A 20,869-nucleotide genomic window follows, 5' to 3' on the forward strand; every position below is an offset into this window, starting at 1 on the left:
AAAATATAGTGTAATATTAGTGTATATACATATATAAGATCATAATTTATGCATTATTGTTGTTGTATATTGGATAAGTAAGAGGTAATTTTAACTCCCTGTACTGAAAATCAAAAGGACACAAATCTGGTAATACAGTAATAATATTTCATCCTGTTTTCAGTATAAATCAATTTATTAAAAAACTGTTAAAGAAAATATGTGTACGTATCACGAAACAAGAAACAATAGGGGAGATGGCTGCAGTAGAATTAAAAAAAAATTAAACATGACTTTAACAAATACTCAATACTATCAGTTGATTTGCAGGTCTGAATATACTTACTGCAATCAGACGAATATATTACTGAAGAATGCATCATGTTTTAGAGGCTGATTATATTCGTTGTATGGAAAATAACTTGCAGAGTAACTTAAGATGTCAAACAGCTGCAGTGAAGTACAGTAAGTATTATTATTAAATATTTACATTTCGGTCTCTTTCCTTCAAAAATTGAGGGGAAAAAAATGTCCATTGCAATAGAAATATTTAATCTTGTTTTCAGTGCAAATCAACTTCGGTAAAAAAAAAAAATCTATAATCAATTTATTAAAGATACAGAGCCTCATTTTTGGATTGTTTCTTTAACAAGTTGATTTAAGTTTGAAACAGTGTGAAATAAGGGTTTTGGAACCCAATCTCAGACGGAAATGTAATTATAAGGTTGAGGTTTTCACAGATTAAACTGCCCAATATTATAAAGAAATTAAAATCAGCCACACCTCAAAAAACTACAACACAAATGCTAATCACACATTGATGGATTAGTAATAATAATCCTATAGGCTAATATATCTATGTGTGTGTGTGTGTGTGTGTGTGTGTATATACACACACATACATACATGCATAATACGTACATATATGCATAATACTCCTAAAATAAGATTTGCTATGCAGGATTTAGGGTGTCCTGGTGCTTGTAGTGCAGTATTTAGCGTTTCTGTGTTGCTATTTTCATTCCATTAAAGGAATATTTCTTCCACCATTGTTGCTACATAAGCACTTTACGTAATGCAGGAGTGACAGAGAAGTCACTCCAAGTTGTTTTGGGTGTGTGTGTCTGCAGGCCGAAGCCTTTCTCAGCCTGTGTTGCACATCTCTCCTGCAGACACGGTCTTGGATCCCGGATCAGGCGTCCACAGATCCGTGTTTCCTTCCTTTAATCAGACTCGCGGGTTCGTGTCAGGCCACGTCTCGGTGCCGTCACACCCTCAACTGGATCCGAAAGCGACCCTTTACCGTCATTTCCCCCCACACACAAGAAACAAAAAGAAATCTCCGCAAGACCCCACAATCAAAACAAATCGACCACGCGTGCTTTTCCCGCAGCAATGACGTCACGTAAGCCCTCCCCTTCCCCGCAAGTAAACAGAAAACATTGAGGAAAACGTCCGTGTCAGCCTCCGTGCGTGTGTCTGCAGCGGGGGAGACGCCGTGAGGCAGGAAAGCGGGCGTTTATGTCGCGTCTCCCGTGTGTTTTTTAAGCAAACTTGGGAGGTTTTTTTTTTTTTTTAGGAGGGGGTTGCAGCTGCCTCGCGCTGGAGCGATGAAGGGAGAGGCGGAAGTGAAGTCACTTGACAGACCGTCCATGTTATTATTGTTATTTTGGTAGCCCTGCGATGAGACGGGCTGGTGTCCGAGACGACGACCGATAACGCCACCGCAGGCCGCCCCCGGAGGTCCGACACCGCCGTCACCAGCACCTCGCTGGCTCGGAGACCGGAGCCTCGCTGACGGCTGGGGGGGGAAGAGGAGGAGGTGGTGGAGGAGGAGGTGGAGGAGGAGGAGGGTGTGAGGACCCAGCTCCAGCTCGGCTCCTACACTCCGGCCGACCAAAAATAAAACGGCGACAAAAACAATAAGGGCGCCCGTCAAACGGCTCTGCTGGTGTGTGTGTGCGGCGTGCAGCAGGGACGAGCCGCCGCAGACATGAACGGTATCACCAAGGGCCGGTTCGAGGTATGACAGAGGGAGTGGACCACCAATGGTTAAACTGTTTGTTTCTACTAGACGTGGGAGTCGTGGGCTTGTATAAGCAAAGTGTGTGTGTGTGTGTGTGTGTGTGTGTGTCTGTATGTGTGTGTGTGTGGTCGACCGTGCTCCTGATTTTACATGCAATCAGGAGCTGAGAGGCGTTTTGTTGGTCAAGGGTAATCCGAAATCCTGTTATTGTCCTGCCGCACCAGTAGACAGCGACAACATGGAGCTCAGGACTGCGGGACAGGAGGAGGGCTGTGGCTGAGGATTGTCAATATATCAGGGCCGAGGCTGGCTGGCTGGCTGGCTGGCACTGTCGCCTGAGGTTACAGGCTTTCAGGAAAAGGGGGGCTGCAGATGCAGAGTAATGTTGTAAATACATTCAATTAGTCATCACTTGGCTTTGGCAGATAACACCGCAAAACCTGTGACACCACCTGTGATACCTGTGAGTGACAGCTGCCACAGGAGGTTTGGGGCGGCCACTGGCACACGCAGATGGTCCTCTGGTGCTCAAGAATCAGCAATGGTGTGCACAATAACATGAGTGCTGTGAAATGTCATGTGTCCTCCCACAACCTTTCCTTATTTCCATGATAATTTCGCAGGAAAGTGGTAAACACACGCCCTTTCATCTGTGTTAGACCTCAGCACTCAACTGCAGTGTATTGCAGTACTGGATGAAATAGATAGATAGATAGATAGATAGATAGAAATACTTTATTGATCCCCAGGGGGGAAATTCTGGGAAGTACTCCGATGTTTTACTTAAGTAAAAGTGGCAATATCTAAAAAAAATATGACATTACTAGTATACCATCTACAAGTATTAGCAGCAAAATATACTCAAAGTATCAAAAGTAAATGCATAATATAGACATAATGATCCCTTTCAATGTTATGTTACATTACAGGACAGTATTATTGATGCATTACTGCTTATGAGGCATTTTATGTTGCAGCAGGTTGAGGTATAACCTCGATTTTCAAAGTAGCCAGCTGTCGAATATTTGTAGTGGAGTACAAAGTACAACATTTGTCTCTTGAATTCAACTATAAAATAGCATAGAATGCAATAGCTCAGGTACAAAATTGTATTCAAGTACAGTTCTTGAGTAAATCTACTTTCCACTCCTGCTCAGCCACATGTAGTTTTAGTAGATTGTTTTGAAGATTACAAGCCTTTTATGTGTGTACCTGTGGTGTAATCGTTATCATGTTTTTAGCCGTGTCAGTAGTTTCTTCGCAATTGTGTACAAACCTTAAATAAGGTCTGGTCCAACTGGTTGTAGGCCTCCTAAACTGTGAGCATTGTTTATCTGAATTCTAATTAGACATTGTTGACATTCTTTTGAGGTTTGACTGGTTTGATGGTACTGGACTTTCTCTGTCAGGTGTTCAGCCGCCGTGAGCTTGTCAGTGGTCCGAACATTTGCGTCTACGTGGAAGTGAATGAGAGCAGAAGGTGGTAGCAGTGCTGATGTGTGTTGCCATATCAGTGGATTTCTCAACAGAGCTGTAAGCTTCTTAGAAGCAGATGAAAACCAGCGTATGGTGGGAAACAAGCTGGTGTGTGTGGTCAGAGAGACTGAAGAGTTGGGGGGTAATAGAGTGGGATGTGGGAGGGTTGACCAATAACACCTGATTGATGCTTTATAATGACAAGAGCCACTTGTACTTGTTGTATTTCAGGACAGAAATCAACCACATAATATGACCTGCATCTAATTTTCCTTACTTTAATTTGGCAAAGAAACCCTAAACCTGAGCATGCAAGTTCAAAAACCAGATTTGCATATCCACCCTGTTGTACACTAGTTGTCTAGGAATAGGAGCATGACTGCAGAGAGGAACACCCTGCTTGGGAATGCTGCTCAGTTGGCACAGAGAACGAAGGCACCAGAAAGCAGAGATGATAACTTTAATGAAGCTTGCGTACCAGAGATGGTGCTGTCATAATGCCATACCTTACACTACACACCTAACTCTGAGCTCGTGGTATTTCACCTTGCAACCTCTTCCATGGGGTTCGGGTTACACAACACACAGAGAGTGACCAGGAGAATAGACTGTAAATGTGCTGTATGCCAACTGTGTGAAACATGTCCATTACAAGTTCTGTAGTTCAAGGTAACATCCTCAAATGGCTTATTTGGTCTGACTACTAGATCAAAAAATTATAAAGTCTAAAAATGGCAATTAGTTCATTAGTCCATTTTTAAAGCAACAGATATTTGAAAGGCAACTACTTCACTAACTGCTTTGCTTTACAAATGCGGGGGTTTGCTGCTTTTTGTTTTCTTAGTCTGTGGTAAATTGGATATTTCTGGAGCTGGTTGGACAAAACAAGACGTCACTGACATCCCTTTGTGCTCTAGGATATAATGCTGCGCACCTTTTCGCAGTGTTATTATGTTTTATAGACCAAACATTTAATCAGATAGTCGAGAAAATAATCAGCAGATTAAAAGCTAATGAAAATAAGCAGCAGTCTTAAATGAGCAAATATTTGGTATTTTTCACTACTACTACTCATAAATAACTAGATTATCAGAATTGTTGATGATTACATTTCTTTTTCGATCGACTAATGGATTCATTGTTTTATCTGGAATGTCTGAATGTGAATCAGAACCGTCTGTACCAGACTGGATGCCATTACACTGTCAAAGTTGTGTTTCCAAGTTAAAACCACATCATGAAAAGGTTATTTTGCCTTTGTTGTTTGCCAGTGGCGTCCTGTGTTAAGCCCACCGGGTGTGATTGTGCATAACTATGTGGCTGTTGAAGGAGAGGTCAAAGGTGAGTGATGTGTTACAGAGGTGGTTTGGAATTAAGTCTAAATTTAGTCCTAAACCCTAAGCCACCTCTGGCTTTAGAGAGACACAGAGTTAATATATTGTACTGTAGGCCTCGTTTGTTGACAGGCCAAGTTGTCTTCCTACCATTCAGTGGGCACATACAGTAATGTACAATTAAGGTCAATTTACTGTCACTTTACTCAATTGACACAGCTCTAAATATAACTGAAACTGACAGTCACATGCTGATGATGATGGACGAGAGGTTTTGTTGAACCTTTATTAAGTTTCCCACTGAGGCAGTTGGCCCGGGTACGTGGGAAGCAATGATGGAGAGCATTTTAACAATATCTTGGAGCTATTATTGGATGTAGTTAATCAATAGGTTCAGATCTGTGTTTCAAACCACTTTGTCTGCTGTGTTGTTACCTGAACGTAGATGTTAAAATTCAAACCAGCTTAGTTAATCTTTTGCTGGACCAACTCCCTCGTCTTTCTGAGCCCTCTTCCTCTCAAATGGCCTTTACTTCCTCCCACTCTCTCTCTCTCTCTCTCTCTGATTTTAATACATATTTTTTGTACATATTCTTTTCCTGTTAGTCCTTGACTGTAGCACCATTTCTTTGTTTGCCTCTGCCTCATACTTCCTCCTGCTCCCCCTGCCTCCCTCTGTCTCCCATCTTCCCTCTCCTTTATTGCTTTCTCTTTCTAGGAGCTTGCATCTGTCATGGAGCTAGCTGGAGCCAAGGCATTTTCAGAATCAACCTTTGCTCCCCCTGCGCTTTTCCTCACTCCCCTTTGTGTTTTCACATTTCGGTGTTTGAGTTTGCGTGTGACACAGCGGGGAGTCCCCCTCATTAGATACAGTTTCTTAGTCTTTGAGGATACAAGTGTATCACTGGCAAGATGCGTGTCTGCAGAGGCGCTGCGAATGTGGGTGTTTGCCGTAATTTAAATTCATGGCTGAATACAGCCCACCTGATCTAGAATGTTCTGCCTCTGTTCTTCACACAGAGAGGTCTGACTTGAATCACCTGCTAGTGTGTGTGTGTGTGTGTCCCACTCAGCAGATGGCCAGACATCCAGCGAGTAGACTAATTGAGATAAGCATGCCAACAAGCTGACCAGGCTAACAGAATTATAAGCTTGTAAGGAGGGGACGTGGAAAGCCAAATGTAGCTCTGGCTTGTTTATTAGCATAGCTTAAGGAAGTAATAGCTTTTTTTTCTCACTTGTAACTGGAGATATAGTGCAGGGTTCTATTTTTATTAAAGGAAAGGTTCACATTTTATTCAAATCTGTCGTAAACAAACATATGCATGCTCATACGCACTCTGAAGGTACATCTGAAGGTACATAATCATTCCAAGTGTTTTCAATGTAAGTGATGGAGGAGAAAATTCACAGTCCAGCTGAAGCCAGTATGAGGCATTAGCAGTATGGGTTAGACCAAACAAATGGGTATCTTCTAAGGATACAGTCTTTTTACTGCCATGTTCCCACTTTGTGTCTCTGCACACAATGTGTCCTTGATGAGCTGCAGTGGAGGGAAAGTAGCTAAAAGAGAAAATTTCACACTCAAAAGACACTAAAAACTGATTTGATTTGACTAACTACCAAAGCCACATATTACTATAATTTCATCTTAATAGTTTTTTATGCAGAATGAGTGCTGTGCGTTTTTGTCCTCCCTCTTATTTACTTAATAAGAGGATTGTAGTGGAACAATTTCTTTAAAAAATGTGAACTTATCCTTTAAACACATTTTGTGTCGGCCAAAAATAAATGATATTGTCCCCAAGACTGACTTAGGTTTGAGATGATGATAATGATGCTCTGTGCTTTCTGTTGCCATTGTTACGGCTTATGTCTTGTTTCTGTCTCATTTGTGTTGACCACCTCAAACACACACACACACACACACACACACACACACTCATTGTTATTGTTTATTTTGTGTCTCGGCAGGTGTTCTCAAACAGTGATGAAGCCCCCATTAACAAGAAGCTCCCCAAAGAGCTTCTTCTTAGGTAAGATTAATAATACAGAACTTCCTCCCTCTAGACACACACACACACACACACACACACAGACACTAGCACAAACACTACATACAACACAACATACCCTGCGACCAGGGCTTAGGTCAAGGTTACCAATTAGCCGAAGCAGTCTTGAACATTCATGTGCAGGAGTGTGTATGTGTGTCTTTTGTGGGTGTGTTGTTTGTCTTGTCAATAGTTGTGTGTATGTGTGTGAGTTTACGTATGATGTATGTCACTAGTCTGAAATGAGGTTGTGTTAACTGTGTGACCTACAGACCAATATTTTGTCCCACATGACCCATAAATATAACACACACCTATCTTCTTCCTCCCGTGTGTGTGTGCGTGTATGTCTGAAGGGGATGCACCTGCATGTCACTCTGCTAACACATGATAAAGGCTGGTTATTTCTGCATGTGTGTATGGGTGTGTCGTTGTGTACGTGTGTGAAATGCATCGTGGGCCTATGCAAACTGTATGTCTGTGTGTGTGTGTGTGTGTGTGTGTGTGTGTGTGTGTGTGCACGCTATAAATAGCTTGTCTTAGCTGGTGGGGAATTCCGCAGTGCTGTGCTCCTCTGCTGCTCCAGCTGTGCTCCACAGAGACAACCAGTACACCCATTACCACCAGCACACTTTCACTGGCGGCCAGAAACACCACAGCCTCAACACATGACCCACTGTCACATGATTCATGTTGAAACACTTACACAACATCAGCTGTGAAGAGGACTCGTTGTTATGGCAGTAAATCTTGTTTTTAAACCATAGAAAGTGGGTTGACTGGAGCTTGTTTTTTTTTGTATTTATAATTTTGTTTTGCCCTGTCGCCATGGCACACACACAGACTCAGATATTATGTTATCCCAGGTTCATTTCCATAATGAAGGTATACATGTGTGTATAAACATTTTGAAGGCAATAACTCAAAACTCGCATCTAGGAAATTAGTCACACCAGACATTAATTTGATCTTAATTAGGAGTATAGAGTAAATTGGAGGTCCCCAACCTGGAGACAGGGGCCCGTACATGAGGTTGCAAGATAAATCAAAGGCATCCTGAGATGATCAATGGCACAACAAAGAGGGAAAATAATGTGCCACCACTCAAATTTAGATTCTGTTTTTTCCACACTTTTCTATGATCTTTTCTCTTCAGAAATACACTTTTACTTCTCCAGGCATCAATACTTAAAGCTAATGATTGTTTTCACTATCTATTAATCTTCCTATTATTTGAATATTTATTATATTATATATTATATGAATATTTTGTCAATATAGACAGAAGATAGTGAAAAGCGTCCACTACACATTCACAATGTAAGGTATTCATGCCGTTTGTTTCATTTGACCAAGAAAGGCATCAAATCTTTAAATCTGAGAAGCTGGAACCAGCGATTGTTTGGCATTTTTGCTTTAAACATGACTGATTATTAGATTATCAAAATATTTTTCTGTGTATCAACTAATCAATTTTTGACAAGCTGTTGCAGCTCCAAAATATACCGATCTCAGACATTTAAAGGAGAAACTGAGTGTTTGGTAAAACTGCATACAGGCCATAGACATGTATTCATTCTTTATTTTAAGGAGTGGTAGATCACCCATCTGGTGTGTTGCCATAGTAATATTTGCTAATTAATCTGTTAATGTGTTTAATTAGTGTTCTCATTAGCATTCCTGTGAAAATTTAATGTTTCACTGTGGGCGAGCCTGAGTACCTGACTTGTTTTTGCGATCGTCCGCCTTTCAGGTGGTGCATCGTAAACAGCTGTTAATCAGAATCAGAATCAGAATCAGAATTACTTTAATAATCCCCAGGGGGAAATTGCTTTTTGTTACACACAGCTCCAAAAGAATAAGAATAAGAATAAGAATACACTTCAAACACAAAGTAAAATATAAATATATAAAAGTATGAATATGAATAACTAGGCCAGTGCAGCATGGATATACACTGTGAAAACTGTGCCGTGGTATAGAGGAGTCTTGTCTGACAGGCGAGTCTCGGAGAGAGTTCAGAGTGGTTCAGGGTCTCCTTACCCAGAAGCGCTGACTCAGCACCCTCCCTACCACCACCCAAATTCATGTCTAGCTGGAGTTACTATGGCAACCAGTCCTAGTCTCATGGCGAAGGCTCGACTCTCTCTTATCTAGCTGTGCTTGAAGGGCCAGGTGTACATTTTGTCAACAAATGTGACTGTGCACAATTAAAATCCCGTTTTGTACCATGTCAGAATAAAACAGGCAGGAGTGGACAGAGCAACGAAAGGCTCCTGACTTATTTTCTGTTCATGTAAGATGAGGAAACATATTCATGATGTCGTTCCACTGAATTTGGCTCTATTATATCACCAGCTGTAAAATGAAAAAGCCAGTGATAGTCAGCTGTAGTCCATGTGCATTCAACAATCTGCCATCTAAAATAATCAGAGCTGCTCTCAATGAAGTATTACGCTTTTATTATCAAGAGCAAATGTCAGATATGTCAACAGGACACAAAAGAGGACTCACCAAATCAGACTGACTGATTCCTTCCCTGTGAGTATGATTAACACAATTCTTCTGTGGTTGGTAAAAGGCCTTCCGCTCACACATAATGGAAAGTTAGATTGTGTTTGATTAAAACAGACAGTCAATCAATGATCAGCGTCATAGCCATTAACCAGTTATTAGAAGGGAGATCGATGAGCTGCTGCTTGATTGGTCAGCTTCTCTGGTGGCCTGCAGTCACTCTAAGGACTGTGTGTGTGTGTGTGTGTGTGTGTGTGTCTTTGCATCGCTTGGTCGATTGTGTGCCTGCACTCCCTGATACAAGACTCTGGTATAGATTATACAGACATGTCCCAACATGCCCCGGCCTAACACACATCAAAACACACAGCCATTGTCTGCTTCTATATGAAGGAAACAATGGTCAGCTCCTGTTTCCTAGGGTTAAAAGGACATTCAGACCCCAGCTGCACTCAAAGCTTTGGCACCATGACAATTCTCTGAATACCTCATAGTTTCTATAGATTGGCCCTTTTATAAGCAGTAACATTTATTCACTGGTGAGGTGTACATGTTTGGTTTCATGTGTGTGTGTCCTCCTGTATATGTGTGTATGTTTGTCTGTCTGTCCCATGCTGTCTGTGGCCTTGCCTGTCTGAGTGCCAGAGATTACTCATTGGCAGATTAATGGATTGAGCTGACCCAGTAGCCTGCTGCATGCAGCCCTTTGTGGCTGACCGGCCCACAGCTCAAACACTGCCTGTCTGTGGGGCTCTCCTGCTACCAACCAAACACAGGGGATTGTTCTGTTTTCTACCGGCACACAAACACATATATTAAATCACACAAAAGGAAAAACAAATCCAACACAAAGTCTGGTTAGAAACTGAGTGCTTTATCTGAGAGTGATCTGTTAACTGAGGCAAACTGTGTTTTTTGTCTCTCTTTCTAGAATATTCTCTTATCTAGATGTGGTTACACTCTGTAGGTGTGCACAAGTATCCAAGGTAAGCATTTCCCTTTCTACACCTCCAAACCAACCACTGTGGACCAGCACACATTGTTTTAGAAGAATAGATGAGTGTAACTCCAAACTGTGGTGTAGTTGAATTAAAACCGGGTTACCATTACTGAATTCTCTACAGATGTCTATAGCATAGTGCCCTCTGCTGGTTATGTGTAAGTGGACCACTGTTTAGCCATGGTTGCACTGCAGCTGAAATCCATTTATGAATGAGCTGTCTGTGAATAATAACAAGGGCTTGGCACGTGGACTGTGAATGCAGAGCCGCATCTCTTACCACAGCTCCAATGTATTTCCATAAAAAAAATGTTATTTCTCTGTACATGTTTCTTTTTCCATATGTTGTTTCTGGTTTTAGGGTAGTTCATCTCTTGTTTCCTGAGCTTCATGCAGGTGTACCTAAACTTTCAGCCGCTGTTATGATTGTTTGGATGATTATTTTATCGATTAATCTAACAAATCATTTCAGACGGCGGTGAAAAAAAAAATGCCCATTGTAATTTCCTAGAGCCCAAGGTGACACCTTCAAATATCTGGTTTTGTTTGGTTAAACCCAAAGATGTTAAATTCACAAAGATATAAAGGAGAGAAAAGAAGCATATCCTCATATTAGATGGGTTTTAGGTGGATTTAAGAAGTGAAAACAGCAGATAGTGCACCTGCTTCATAAACAAAGAAATATAGAGTTGGCATGACAAATTGCCCCAGGGACAAATCATCTTGAATCTTGAATGGTTTATGTGCACACAGTGCTAGTAAGTGCTGTACAGTAGAGTTTGACCCACTAAGTTCATTAATTTCTTGCGCATATTTTGATAACAGAGTCCCCATTCACCTTCCCCCACCTCTGTGACCCACATGTCTGTGTCTGTCTGCAACCTGTCTGTCACCCTCTCAGGCGTGGAATGTCCTGGCTCTAGATGGCAGCAACTGGCAGAAGATCGACTTGTTCAACTTCCAGACAGACATAGAGGTGAGGGACGCGTTTATGAGAGAGAAAAGGAGATGGGTGAAGGGGGAGAATGGACAGTATCTGTGTCTGTGTGTGTGTGTTCACACGATGGTCTATATGTGCTGCATGTGTGTGCTCGTTGAGTAGCATTATCCAGTCCAAGGCTTAGTGCTGGGTCAGTAGGCTTTGGTGCCGACTGTGACGTCACAGCTGATCCTCTGTCCTGTGACTGTGTCCATCTCTTTGTCCATCTCCATCTCACTTTCTCTCTGTCCCTGTTTCTCTCAGGGCCGGGTGGTGGAGAACATTTCGAAGCGTTGTGGAGGCTTCCTGAGGCAGCTGAGCCTCAGGGGCTGCCTTAGTGTGGGAGATGCCTCCATGAAGTGAGATTACTATTATTTATCTGACATACACTGATACAATAAGTGTGATTCTGCTTCAGCTTTTATCTAAAGTTACTTTCTTGTTGGTTTGATTACTTGCTGTTAAAGTGATTATGGTTAAAACAGGTTGTGCCTGTTCAGTCCCTGGAGACTCTATTAGAACTCCTCTTTAAATCTACTTAATCTCACTTCACTCTGTACATACACACACACACACACACACACAAAAAGAACAGCGGTGATGTATTTTACATGAAACTGATGTACCTCTTGATCTGATTATTTACATAGTTTCTATCACCTCCATAAGCAACTGATTCAAAGAAGTACACGCTGTTCTTATGAGAGTAAAGCTTTCATAAAAAGAAATGTACAGTAGCTGTATAACAACCTCCCAAGAGCCTGTAGATGACTCTGTTAATTGGCTCCTGAGCAGCTCCCATCTGACTTCTTATTTATTCAATGAAGTGACTCTTGAGTAATCCCCCTTCTCCCTCTCTACTGCTCCACTGTTTCCCCAGAACATTTGCTCAGAACTGCAGAAACATCGAAGTGTTGAACCTGAACGGCTGCACCAAGATCACAGACAGCACCTGTCTCAGCCTCAGCAAGTTTTGCTCCAAACTCAAACAACTAGATCTCACCTCCTGTGTCTCCATCAGCAACCACTCCCTCAAGGCCCTCAGGTAGCACCCGCACACTTGCTATTGCCTTAGCTACTTCATGTAACATAACCTATTTAACATCTTAAAGAAAATTGTTTTAAAAATCCTCCTCAAGCTCTCACGCACTCGCTACATTGTGCACAGTTTTTTCTGTTGAACTCTTAAGGAATTGATAAACGCACACAGTAAAGTTGTCTTCATCTTCGTTGTGTAATGTGTGTGCATATTCAGTGATGGCTGCAGAATGCTGGAGATGTTGAACCTGTCATGGTGTGACCAGATCACACGCGATGGCATCGAGGCTTTGGCTAGAGGTTGCAATGGTTTACGAGGACTGTTCCTCAGAGGCTGCACACAGGTTCAGTGCTGGCACACAAACACACACATACATGCCCTGGCAATGACTTGTGTTGTCTTTCAGTGGGTCTTCTTTACTGCAATTGTCATTTTTACATTTTTACAGAAGGCTTTTACACCATGTTGAAACACATTTTTAAATATGATTCTAATCAGATTAGGTATGTAGACAAAATATCATTGATGAAAAACCATTAGAGCTCATCTTTATTTTGTTTTACAAATCTACACCATAAAACACCAAGATTTCTTAAAAGAAGTAGATGGTTGAAACTGTTTTTATCTCTTTATCTTCACATGCAGCAACAGTTCCCTGCTGCCAGAGAACACTGTTAACTACAGTTTACTGTAAACAATGTCTGGTAGCGGGTACAGCTCACAATATTCTTCAGCTGAGGGGAAAAAACAGTAGAACTACAGAAAACTCTAAATAAATATTTCTTCCCACATTTTTTCTAAAAAACAGAATACCTAACATAAACCCATGCTAGACGTCTTTCCCACTGCTGAAAAATTGCTTACTGAAGAGAGAAGTGCCCTTTTACCTTGTTGCTGTTCCAGCACAGTACATTTTCCATCCCATGGAGTTTTGTTTTTTTACATGTGGTAGGTATTTCTTTGTTGATGTGGTGGTTTGTGTCACGCTGGCGTTTTCTTTTTCTACTTTCTCTGTGGGGTCAATATTTTCTTTACGCTGTGTGCTTAGTTGTTGATGGTTTTTTACCAAAGAGTCTAGTCTATTCTAGTCTATTTTCTTGCCATTTAAAGATACCATGAAACCCCCATGAATCATCTTCTGGGGCTCATAGGGGACAGTAGTCATGTGTGAATTAATCTTAACTCATTGGAAAAACAGGGTGAAATTGAACTGGCATTTTAAGTTTCAAGAGTCATTCAGTCACAAGCCACCATTGATTGGTAGGAGATGTGTTCAACACAAACAAACAGTCACATATATGTATTATTAATCTAGGTGTTTGAACAGCAATGATATTGATTTGATTAACAATACTTCTCATTCTAACCCAGCTGGATGATGGAGCATTGAAACACCTTCAGAAACACTGCCCAGAACTCACCACCATCAACATGCAGTCTTGCACAGTAAGACAAACATTTGGTTGCAGTATGTGGAGAGGGAGAGACTGATAATAATGCCTGAGGTATGTGTCTGTATGCCTCCGTGTTTTTTGTTATTTCTCATGTGTGTCTGTTGCCTCCAGCAAATATCAGATGAAGGCCTGGTCAGTCTGTGCCGAGGATGCCACAAGCTACAGATCCTTTGTGTGTCTGGCTGCAGTAACATCACTGATGCCTCCCTCACTGCAATGGGACTCAACTGTCCCCGACTCAAGTGAGAAAAACACACACGCACACACATGTGCTCCTGTTTCACCAAAGACACCAACAGCCTGCCTCAGTATCCTTCTCAGGCAGTACGACGATTCTCATTTCCAATAATGGACTGAACAAACAAGGTTACAATCGGACAAGCATCTTGGGTCTGATACATGATCTCGAACCTAGTAAAATATCTGCGACACCCCAGTACAGCCCACCAAGTCCCCCTTCACACCCAGTTGCTGGCTGATGAAACCTTGGTAACACCATGCTAAATCATACTCTCCAAGTAGCCTTTACAAGTGGCTTGTGTGCTTGTGTTTTCTCAGGATCCTTGAAGCTGCACGATGTTCCCATGTTACGGACGCTGGATTCACTGTGCTGGCCAGAGTGAGTTTGCTCTTTTTGCCTTTTTGGTGGGTCAACCATCAATTTCACCTCGATATCACTCATTGAATGATTTCTTCTTCTCTTCACAGAATTGTCACGAGCTTGAAAAAATGGACTTAGAAGAATGTATTTTGGTGAGACAACTTGTGGTTTCCTGATTTATTCCCAACATGATGCTCATGGTATTTGTGTATGTTGAATCTGCCTGGGTAGAGATTAGATTGTAGGAAAATGACAGATATGACTGTATGTTTCCTGCCAAGAGGGAGAGTGAGCAGCCCAAAGACCTCAGTATTTAAATTGATTTTGACAGAAAGCAGACAGGGAGACAGGAAAGAAGTGACACAGGAGAAAACGGTTTAGCAGGACACAAAACTAGAGACGAACAGGCAACACCTGCTTCCAAAAACTGTAAATTAGGACTCTCAACTGTGTCTAGACATGTGTATAGACAGTACGTCAATCAAGCTGGTCCTCTCCACAGGTGACGGATAACACCCTGGTTCAGCTGTCTATCCACTGCCCTCGCCTGCAAGCACTGGTAAACACTTACACCTGCAGTTCAGATTTTGTGCCAGGTTCTGCCTCAACATATTTGCTTTAATCTAACTGTGAGTCGTCAACCCTGTCTGCTGTGCCCTGGACAGTCCCTTTCCCACTGCGAGCTGATTACAGACGATGGCATCAGAGCTCTGAGCAGCAGTACCTGTGGCCAGGAGCGTCTCACTGTGGTGGAGCTGGACAACTGCCCCCTCATCACTGACGTGACCTTGGAGCACCTGAAGAGCTGCCATCGTCTGGAGCGCATTGAGCTCTACGACTGTCAGCAAGTCACCAGGGCTGGCATCAAACGCATCCGGGTCAGTGGAACTCATGGGGACATAAAGGCCGTTTTTAGTCACATGGAATCGATGGCCATCAGCTCTTCAGCTTATCTTAGAATAAGTGCTAGAAAAGAGGAGAAACAGCTAGCTAGCCTCTGTGTGGGTGTTAGAAAAATCTTCCTACCAGCGTCTCTAAAACTCACTAATAAAAGTAACATACATACAAAAAACTAGGGGTAAAAACAACAATTTCAGTTTTTTTTACTGGGGGTCATGTGGTGAACTATTTTTGGCCAGGACCAGTAACTAACCAGCGGGGACTCCAGGAAATTACTGTGTTTACAGTCTGTGCCAAGCTAAGCTAACCAGCTGCTGGCTGTAGCCTTATGTTAAACGGACACATACTGTGAGAGTGGCATTGATCTTCTCATCTAACTCTCAGCAAGTGTGCGAATAAGTACATTTCCCAAACTGTCAAACCATTTCTGAAGGAAATTGGACACAGAGGAGAATCCTGACCATATAATTGTATTCTTATTGTGTTTTTTTTAATCTCTTTGTAGCCTTACATTTACACATATCTTCCCTTCACAGGCCCACCTTCCAGAGATCAAGGTCCACGCCTACTTTGCCCCAGTGACACCCCCTCCCTCTGTACATGGAGGTGGCCAGCGTCTGTGCCGCTGCTGCATCATCCTCTGACAGTGGAGGGCCAGAGGGGGCCACCTCTGTCTACAGGTCCTGCTGCTCTGATATGGGCTCAAATGGGTTGGGGGGGGGGGGACTGAGGAAGGCATAGGGGAGAGGAGGGGCTGGACCCACTCACTGCTCCTGATCACTGATCAACACATAGACTGATCGCCACTGATCCCTGATCAGTTGAACCCGCCCCTCCTCTCTCCTCTTGCTTACCAATCAGCATTGCAGCAGCCCCGGGTTTGGGCGTGGAGGGGTGGATGGAAACAATATGGACAGATGGACTCTCTCTTTTTCTCTCGCTGTCTCATTCTCTCTTTCTCACTGCAAAGACAAACACAAGATCTCCGCTCCACCCCTGACTCCCCACCTGTGGGCGTAAAGGACTGCACCTGGACAGTCGGAGATGTGTGTGGGGGCGGTCTGAACAGTGGAACTACAATGCATCATGTTCAAACTCAAAAAAAACAAAAAAAACAAGACGATCTTGTCTTCTTGAACAACAGTTCGCTCTCTGTGGAGTATCATCTCAACCAATCACATGACACCTCTACGTGACCATCCTGTGATTCATTCTGCTTTGACCAATAAACACGCAGCATGGGGGGAGAGGAAAGCTGGGTTATGGGAAAGGCAGACCCTCTGGATATAAACAGTGAAGCTTCAGCGCAGCCGGCTCAGCTCTCTAATGTGGAAGAGTCGAGAAAAAACAGGAAGTACGGAACATGTGACATATTTGTGCATCTGAGAAACTTTTGTTGAGATTTTGATTCTGTTCGTACAGAGAATGTTTTGCAACAGAAAAAAAGAATTACACTTTACGGCAACTCACTCAAAATTGGGGTAGGCCAACAAAAAATGGTTTTATTTTCTTTTTTTCAGTGCTTATTGTAATTGTCCATGCCTGTCTATCCAGAGAGGGGGAAATGGTTGTCATTCTTTTCAAAGCGGAAAAGAAGAAACTGTTGCTGTTTGACAAAAAAGGACCTATGATTCAGACCCTCAGTGTCTAAAAGCATTATGTTGACGTGTATGCTACTGCGATGAGTGCCCTCTCCTGTGTACTGCGTGGTTATGTTGGCTCGTAGGCCCTGATCCAATCCTGTCAGTAGCCCTGTGCACTAGCTTCTACTTGACCACTTAAACATTTGTTTACATCCTCGATTAGGTTAGCAACACAGGCAAACTTGTTTACATCAGTAGGTCTTCAGTCTCCCTACTATTCAGAGTGAGTTTAGAAACACTGACACAACTGTGGTTTACCCACTGTTTTTAACTGGACTGTGGAGTCCATTATTCAAATTTATTGCTGTGTGTATCGGAATATCAATCAGGGCTAGTGTTGGTGCGATTTTGCTTCAAACTGAAATGGAAATTAGCTTAAAGCTGAAATAATAGGTAGGAGAATGTGAGCAAAGGCACCTCAACTTTTTGACAATCACATGAATTTATGTATTTGAAAGTTAATTTAGTATAGGTTTGTGTAATTGGCAAATTTACTGATGTAGGATCGAATGAATTATGTTTTCAATATAGTTCACTTGCTTAATGCCCCAAACAGCTGATGAGGAATTATTTAGAAATAGCATTTGACACGGGTCTGGTGAGATCTGCCAATCTAATGTATTTCATTGATCAGCAACAAATTCCCACTGATCCAATCCTATGAAACATATATGACAACAGGGATGTCATAATTGCAGTGAATGGAAATCCCCGAAACCAACAGTTTATTTCACTCTATACAGACACTCCTTTGGATCTACAGCATGTTACCATGCAGAGTAACGTGTGTGGTGTATGAAATACTACTACTCAAAGCACTGAAAATACAACAAAACAGAAGCAGCTTGCAATATTGCGCAAAACAAGAGACTGGCAAGTGCTGTGTAGTGCCAAGTGCTCAAAGACTGGGGAGATTGGCAGGACTGTGGATAGGACTGAGACAAGGAGAGCATACAGAAAGATGAGGAAAGATTCAGATGTATACATAGCTGACTTGACTGGCTGTGATACTAATGCCCTCTCTTTGACAGCTGTTTTAACAGTTTTATGTTTAAGAAAATAAAGAAATAAATGAAAAAAATAAACAAATGAATAAATAAAAGTGACTAATAGTAAATGTGCTTTGTCTCTCCAGTGTGAGATTTTGTCTCCCAGTATGTACAGTGGAGTACTTTATGGGAAACTGCGGCAAATTGAACACAGGCGACACCGCAGCCACACCGCCAGATGTCACCCAAGAGCCGCACAGACGGCGGACACACCCACAGACACTGTGCGGTGTGTTTGATTTATGACTTTGTTACAGAAAACAAATTATCCAATCATAATCACCGATATAAATCTACTTTTACTAAATACTGGTGTGACTGGCTATGTATGTAAGCACTGGTGCGGCCCACAACACGCTAGATAAGCAGACATTTTACATCAGGCACTATGCTGGCTAGCTGTGCGGTGCCTGAAGACCCATCAGGCCTGATCGTTGATCGGTTGCGCCTCCTGGTGAACTGCAGTCCCCGGCAGCGCGCAGCTTTCACCGCCTCTTAACGGGTTTAGCGGCAGCGGCGATTATTTCTGGATTAAAGAGAAACCAGTTACGGCGGGACTGGAGCTGAGCCCTCACCGTGGAAGTTTGGTGCCACTTTGCCGCGGACGGAGCGGACAGCTGAAGGCTCGGCGGACTTTCCAGCCGGTGGTCATGGAGCAGAGTAGCGGAGTGGAGCGAGCCGTTGGGCCTGCGGATAACTAACGTTAGCTAGCCGAGCTAGCTGATGTGAAGCGGTCCGCTCTTGTTTGGGTCGCCGTGCTAACTAGCTAGGTGCTATTTTTGTTAGCACAACATATAGCCAACCACTATTGCTAGCTTGTTTTGATGAGGATTTATAGAAGGAAAGTGCCGGTGTCCACCACCTTTACACGTTTCCTGAACTTTCTCGAAGTTTTAAGTTAACCTTTTGAGCAAACGTGTTGTAAAGAGGCTAGCGGGCTAACATTACGCCTTTGTCACACACAGCTGAGCTTTTGATTTTGGCAGAGGGATGATTTGTGTGTGAAATTAATCTGTATATTTTTTACAAGGGATTGCGTGTTGATGGTCAAACATCAGCTAGACGCCGTCCAGACCGCACAGTCTCTCTGCCCCTCCACGGGACTACAGTTTAAATCTTTTTCGGACCACGTCCCACCGACCACTGTCTCCTTTCTCCGGCCGGCTTCGGTGGCTGGCCACACGGCACTGAGTGCCCAATGGAGGAACATGACAACATGGACTATTTTTACCAGCAGGTGCTGCAGAAAGACGTTACCCGCAGGTTGCAGGTCGGGCAGGACCTCATTGACTACCTAAATGACCCGCAGCGCTCCCAGGACGTGGAGCAGGACAAACCCCGGCTGGATAAGACCGTGGACGAAATAACGGGATGGGTGAACTCCAGCAATTTCAAGGTGAGAGCTCTTGGCCACTCACCGTACGAGGGTATCGCAGTGTCACTGCAGCAGTCACCCAGTCGGCCTTGTCATGAATTATTTTCCACCAGTGAACCAGAGGAGAAATTTGATGTTATTTGCCAAGAGGCTGGTTTCAATGCGAATAACTTGTTGAGTCATGTTAAAAGCGCTGTCATCGCCTTAGTGGTTTAAAGAGGACTATCTGATCTGCTTTAAATCAGAGCTAATCAAACTGGTATCCCCTTTTCTCCTCTCACCTTAGCCAAGTCACTCAACATTAAGCCAACATTATATTTTATACAGCTTCTTGGTAGAGAAAGCTGAAAGCTGTGTGTTTCTTTTTTGACAACCTAGTAGTCAATCCCTGGATCACAGGAGGCAGGCATTTTTAGATTTCACCCCAGTGACAGAGTAGGACATTTGCAGGACGTTCCTGTGGTTTGTAGGGATTTTATGCTGTTTTGGCTGAGACTGTGTGTATGGTAAGGGGGACCCATTGTCAGCACTGTAGGCTACTGGATGAGATGGGGGAGGGGTTAGTAGACTCATTGTTATGACCTATGCTTTCTCTTCATCTATCCCTCTCTCTTGTTTTCTCTCCATCGTTCTTAGACGGACAGACAGTCTTTCATTCTCTCCTTTTGCCTTTTTACACATCTTGTCTTCATCGTCTCTCCTGCTTTATTCTCTTTGTGTGTAGTGGCCTTGTCTGCCCTCTTTACTGTATCTTCAAAACGAAGGACTGTGACATTTTTGCCAAGGTATCACACTGATCCAGACAGCCAATCAAAACACTCGGAAATCTCTTTTCATGTGAGCTGATATTGGACTCCCACGTCTCTTTTTGTACTGATAAACTTTGTATGTACTGATATGCAGGACTCTGTTTGGAAATTGTCCTCTCAGCATAATTTAAGCATCCTTTCTTCATCTCTCTTTATAGTGGTATAAAGTGCTCATTTGACTTGTTGTCATTATCTTTTAAAAACAACGTAACTGAGTAAACTAATTTCCATTTACTAAGAAGTTTGTAACAATGCACTACACCAGTTTCAAGTCCCAAGGTGTCAAAGCTGCATTTAAGGTGATTATAGATGAGGTAACTGTAGACAATCATAGAAATGGAGGAAAAAAGTAGTTTTGATCTAAAAGAATGCCCCCAACATGAGCAAACTATTCAACTTCAATCTTTTGCCCTGATTCATTATGTCAGAATTGTGTTGTATGATACAGGCTCCTCATTCAGTTTTCTTGCATTATCTCAAATGAGAGACCAGACCAAACACATCTAATGAGAAAACGTGAATTATTGCCACATCTAAATCCACCTCCAAGAGTTTAATCTCAAGCTACGTGTCCCTTTGTTCAGATTTCTTCTTTTTTGGGGATAACACATACAGTAACATGAGCTGAGATCAGTGT

At 42.6% G+C, this 20,869-nt stretch overlaps 2 protein-coding genes across 10 annotated transcripts in view; both read left to right on the forward strand.

Annotated features, from left to right (window-relative positions):
• Window positions 1–1,840: 1,840 nt before the first annotated feature.
• On the forward strand, window positions 1,841–18,114 carry fbxl2 (F-box and leucine-rich repeat protein 2). The gene is made up of 14 exons (XM_070845961.1): window positions 1,841–2,002; window positions 6,790–6,851; window positions 10,315–10,369; window positions 11,285–11,359; window positions 11,627–11,721; window positions 12,243–12,407; window positions 12,618–12,744; window positions 13,773–13,847; window positions 13,967–14,097; window positions 14,414–14,474; window positions 14,564–14,608; window positions 14,959–15,015; window positions 15,122–15,334; window positions 15,893–18,114. The coding sequence occupies exons 1-14, from the start codon at window positions 1,973–1,975 to the stop codon at window positions 15,998–16,000; spliced, it is 1,299 nt and encodes a 432-aa protein (XP_070702062.1). The 5' UTR covers window positions 1,841–1,972; the 3' UTR covers window positions 16,001–18,114.
• Window positions 18,115–18,501: 387 nt separating this feature from the next.
• clasp2 (cytoplasmic linker associated protein 2) overlaps window positions 18,502–20,869 on the forward strand; it is a 55,417-nt gene continuing 53,049 nt past the window's right edge. For all 9 annotated transcript variants that reach the window (XM_070845957.1, XM_070845948.1, XM_070845950.1 and 6 more), the window contains exon 1: window positions 18,502–19,444. In XM_070845957.1, the coding sequence (XP_070702058.1) occupies window positions 19,247–19,444 (198 nt within the window). In that variant the 5' untranslated portion in view covers window positions 18,502–19,246. The remainder of the gene's footprint in view (window positions 19,445–20,869) is intronic.

Source organism: Pempheris klunzingeri, chromosome 16 (genome assembly GCF_042242105.1).
Source record: "Pempheris klunzingeri isolate RE-2024b chromosome 16, fPemKlu1.hap1, whole genome shotgun sequence".
Lineage (NCBI taxonomy): Eukaryota > Metazoa > Chordata > Actinopteri > Acropomatiformes > Pempheridae > Pempheris > Pempheris klunzingeri.

Excerpts from the sequence above, each read along its gene's own strand:
- fbxl2 (XM_070845961.1), top strand. The coding sequence starts at position 1,973 with ATGAACGGTATCACCAAGGGCCGGTTCGAG. Across the intron at positions 2,003-6,789 it reads TCACCAAGGGCCGGTTCGAG|GTGTTCTCAAACAGTGATGA; the intron begins GTATGACAGAGG and ends GTGTCTCGGCAG. Across the intron at positions 11,360-11,626 it reads ACTTCCAGACAGACATAGAG|GGCCGGGTGGTGGAGAACAT; the intron begins GTGAGGGACGCG and ends TGTTTCTCTCAG.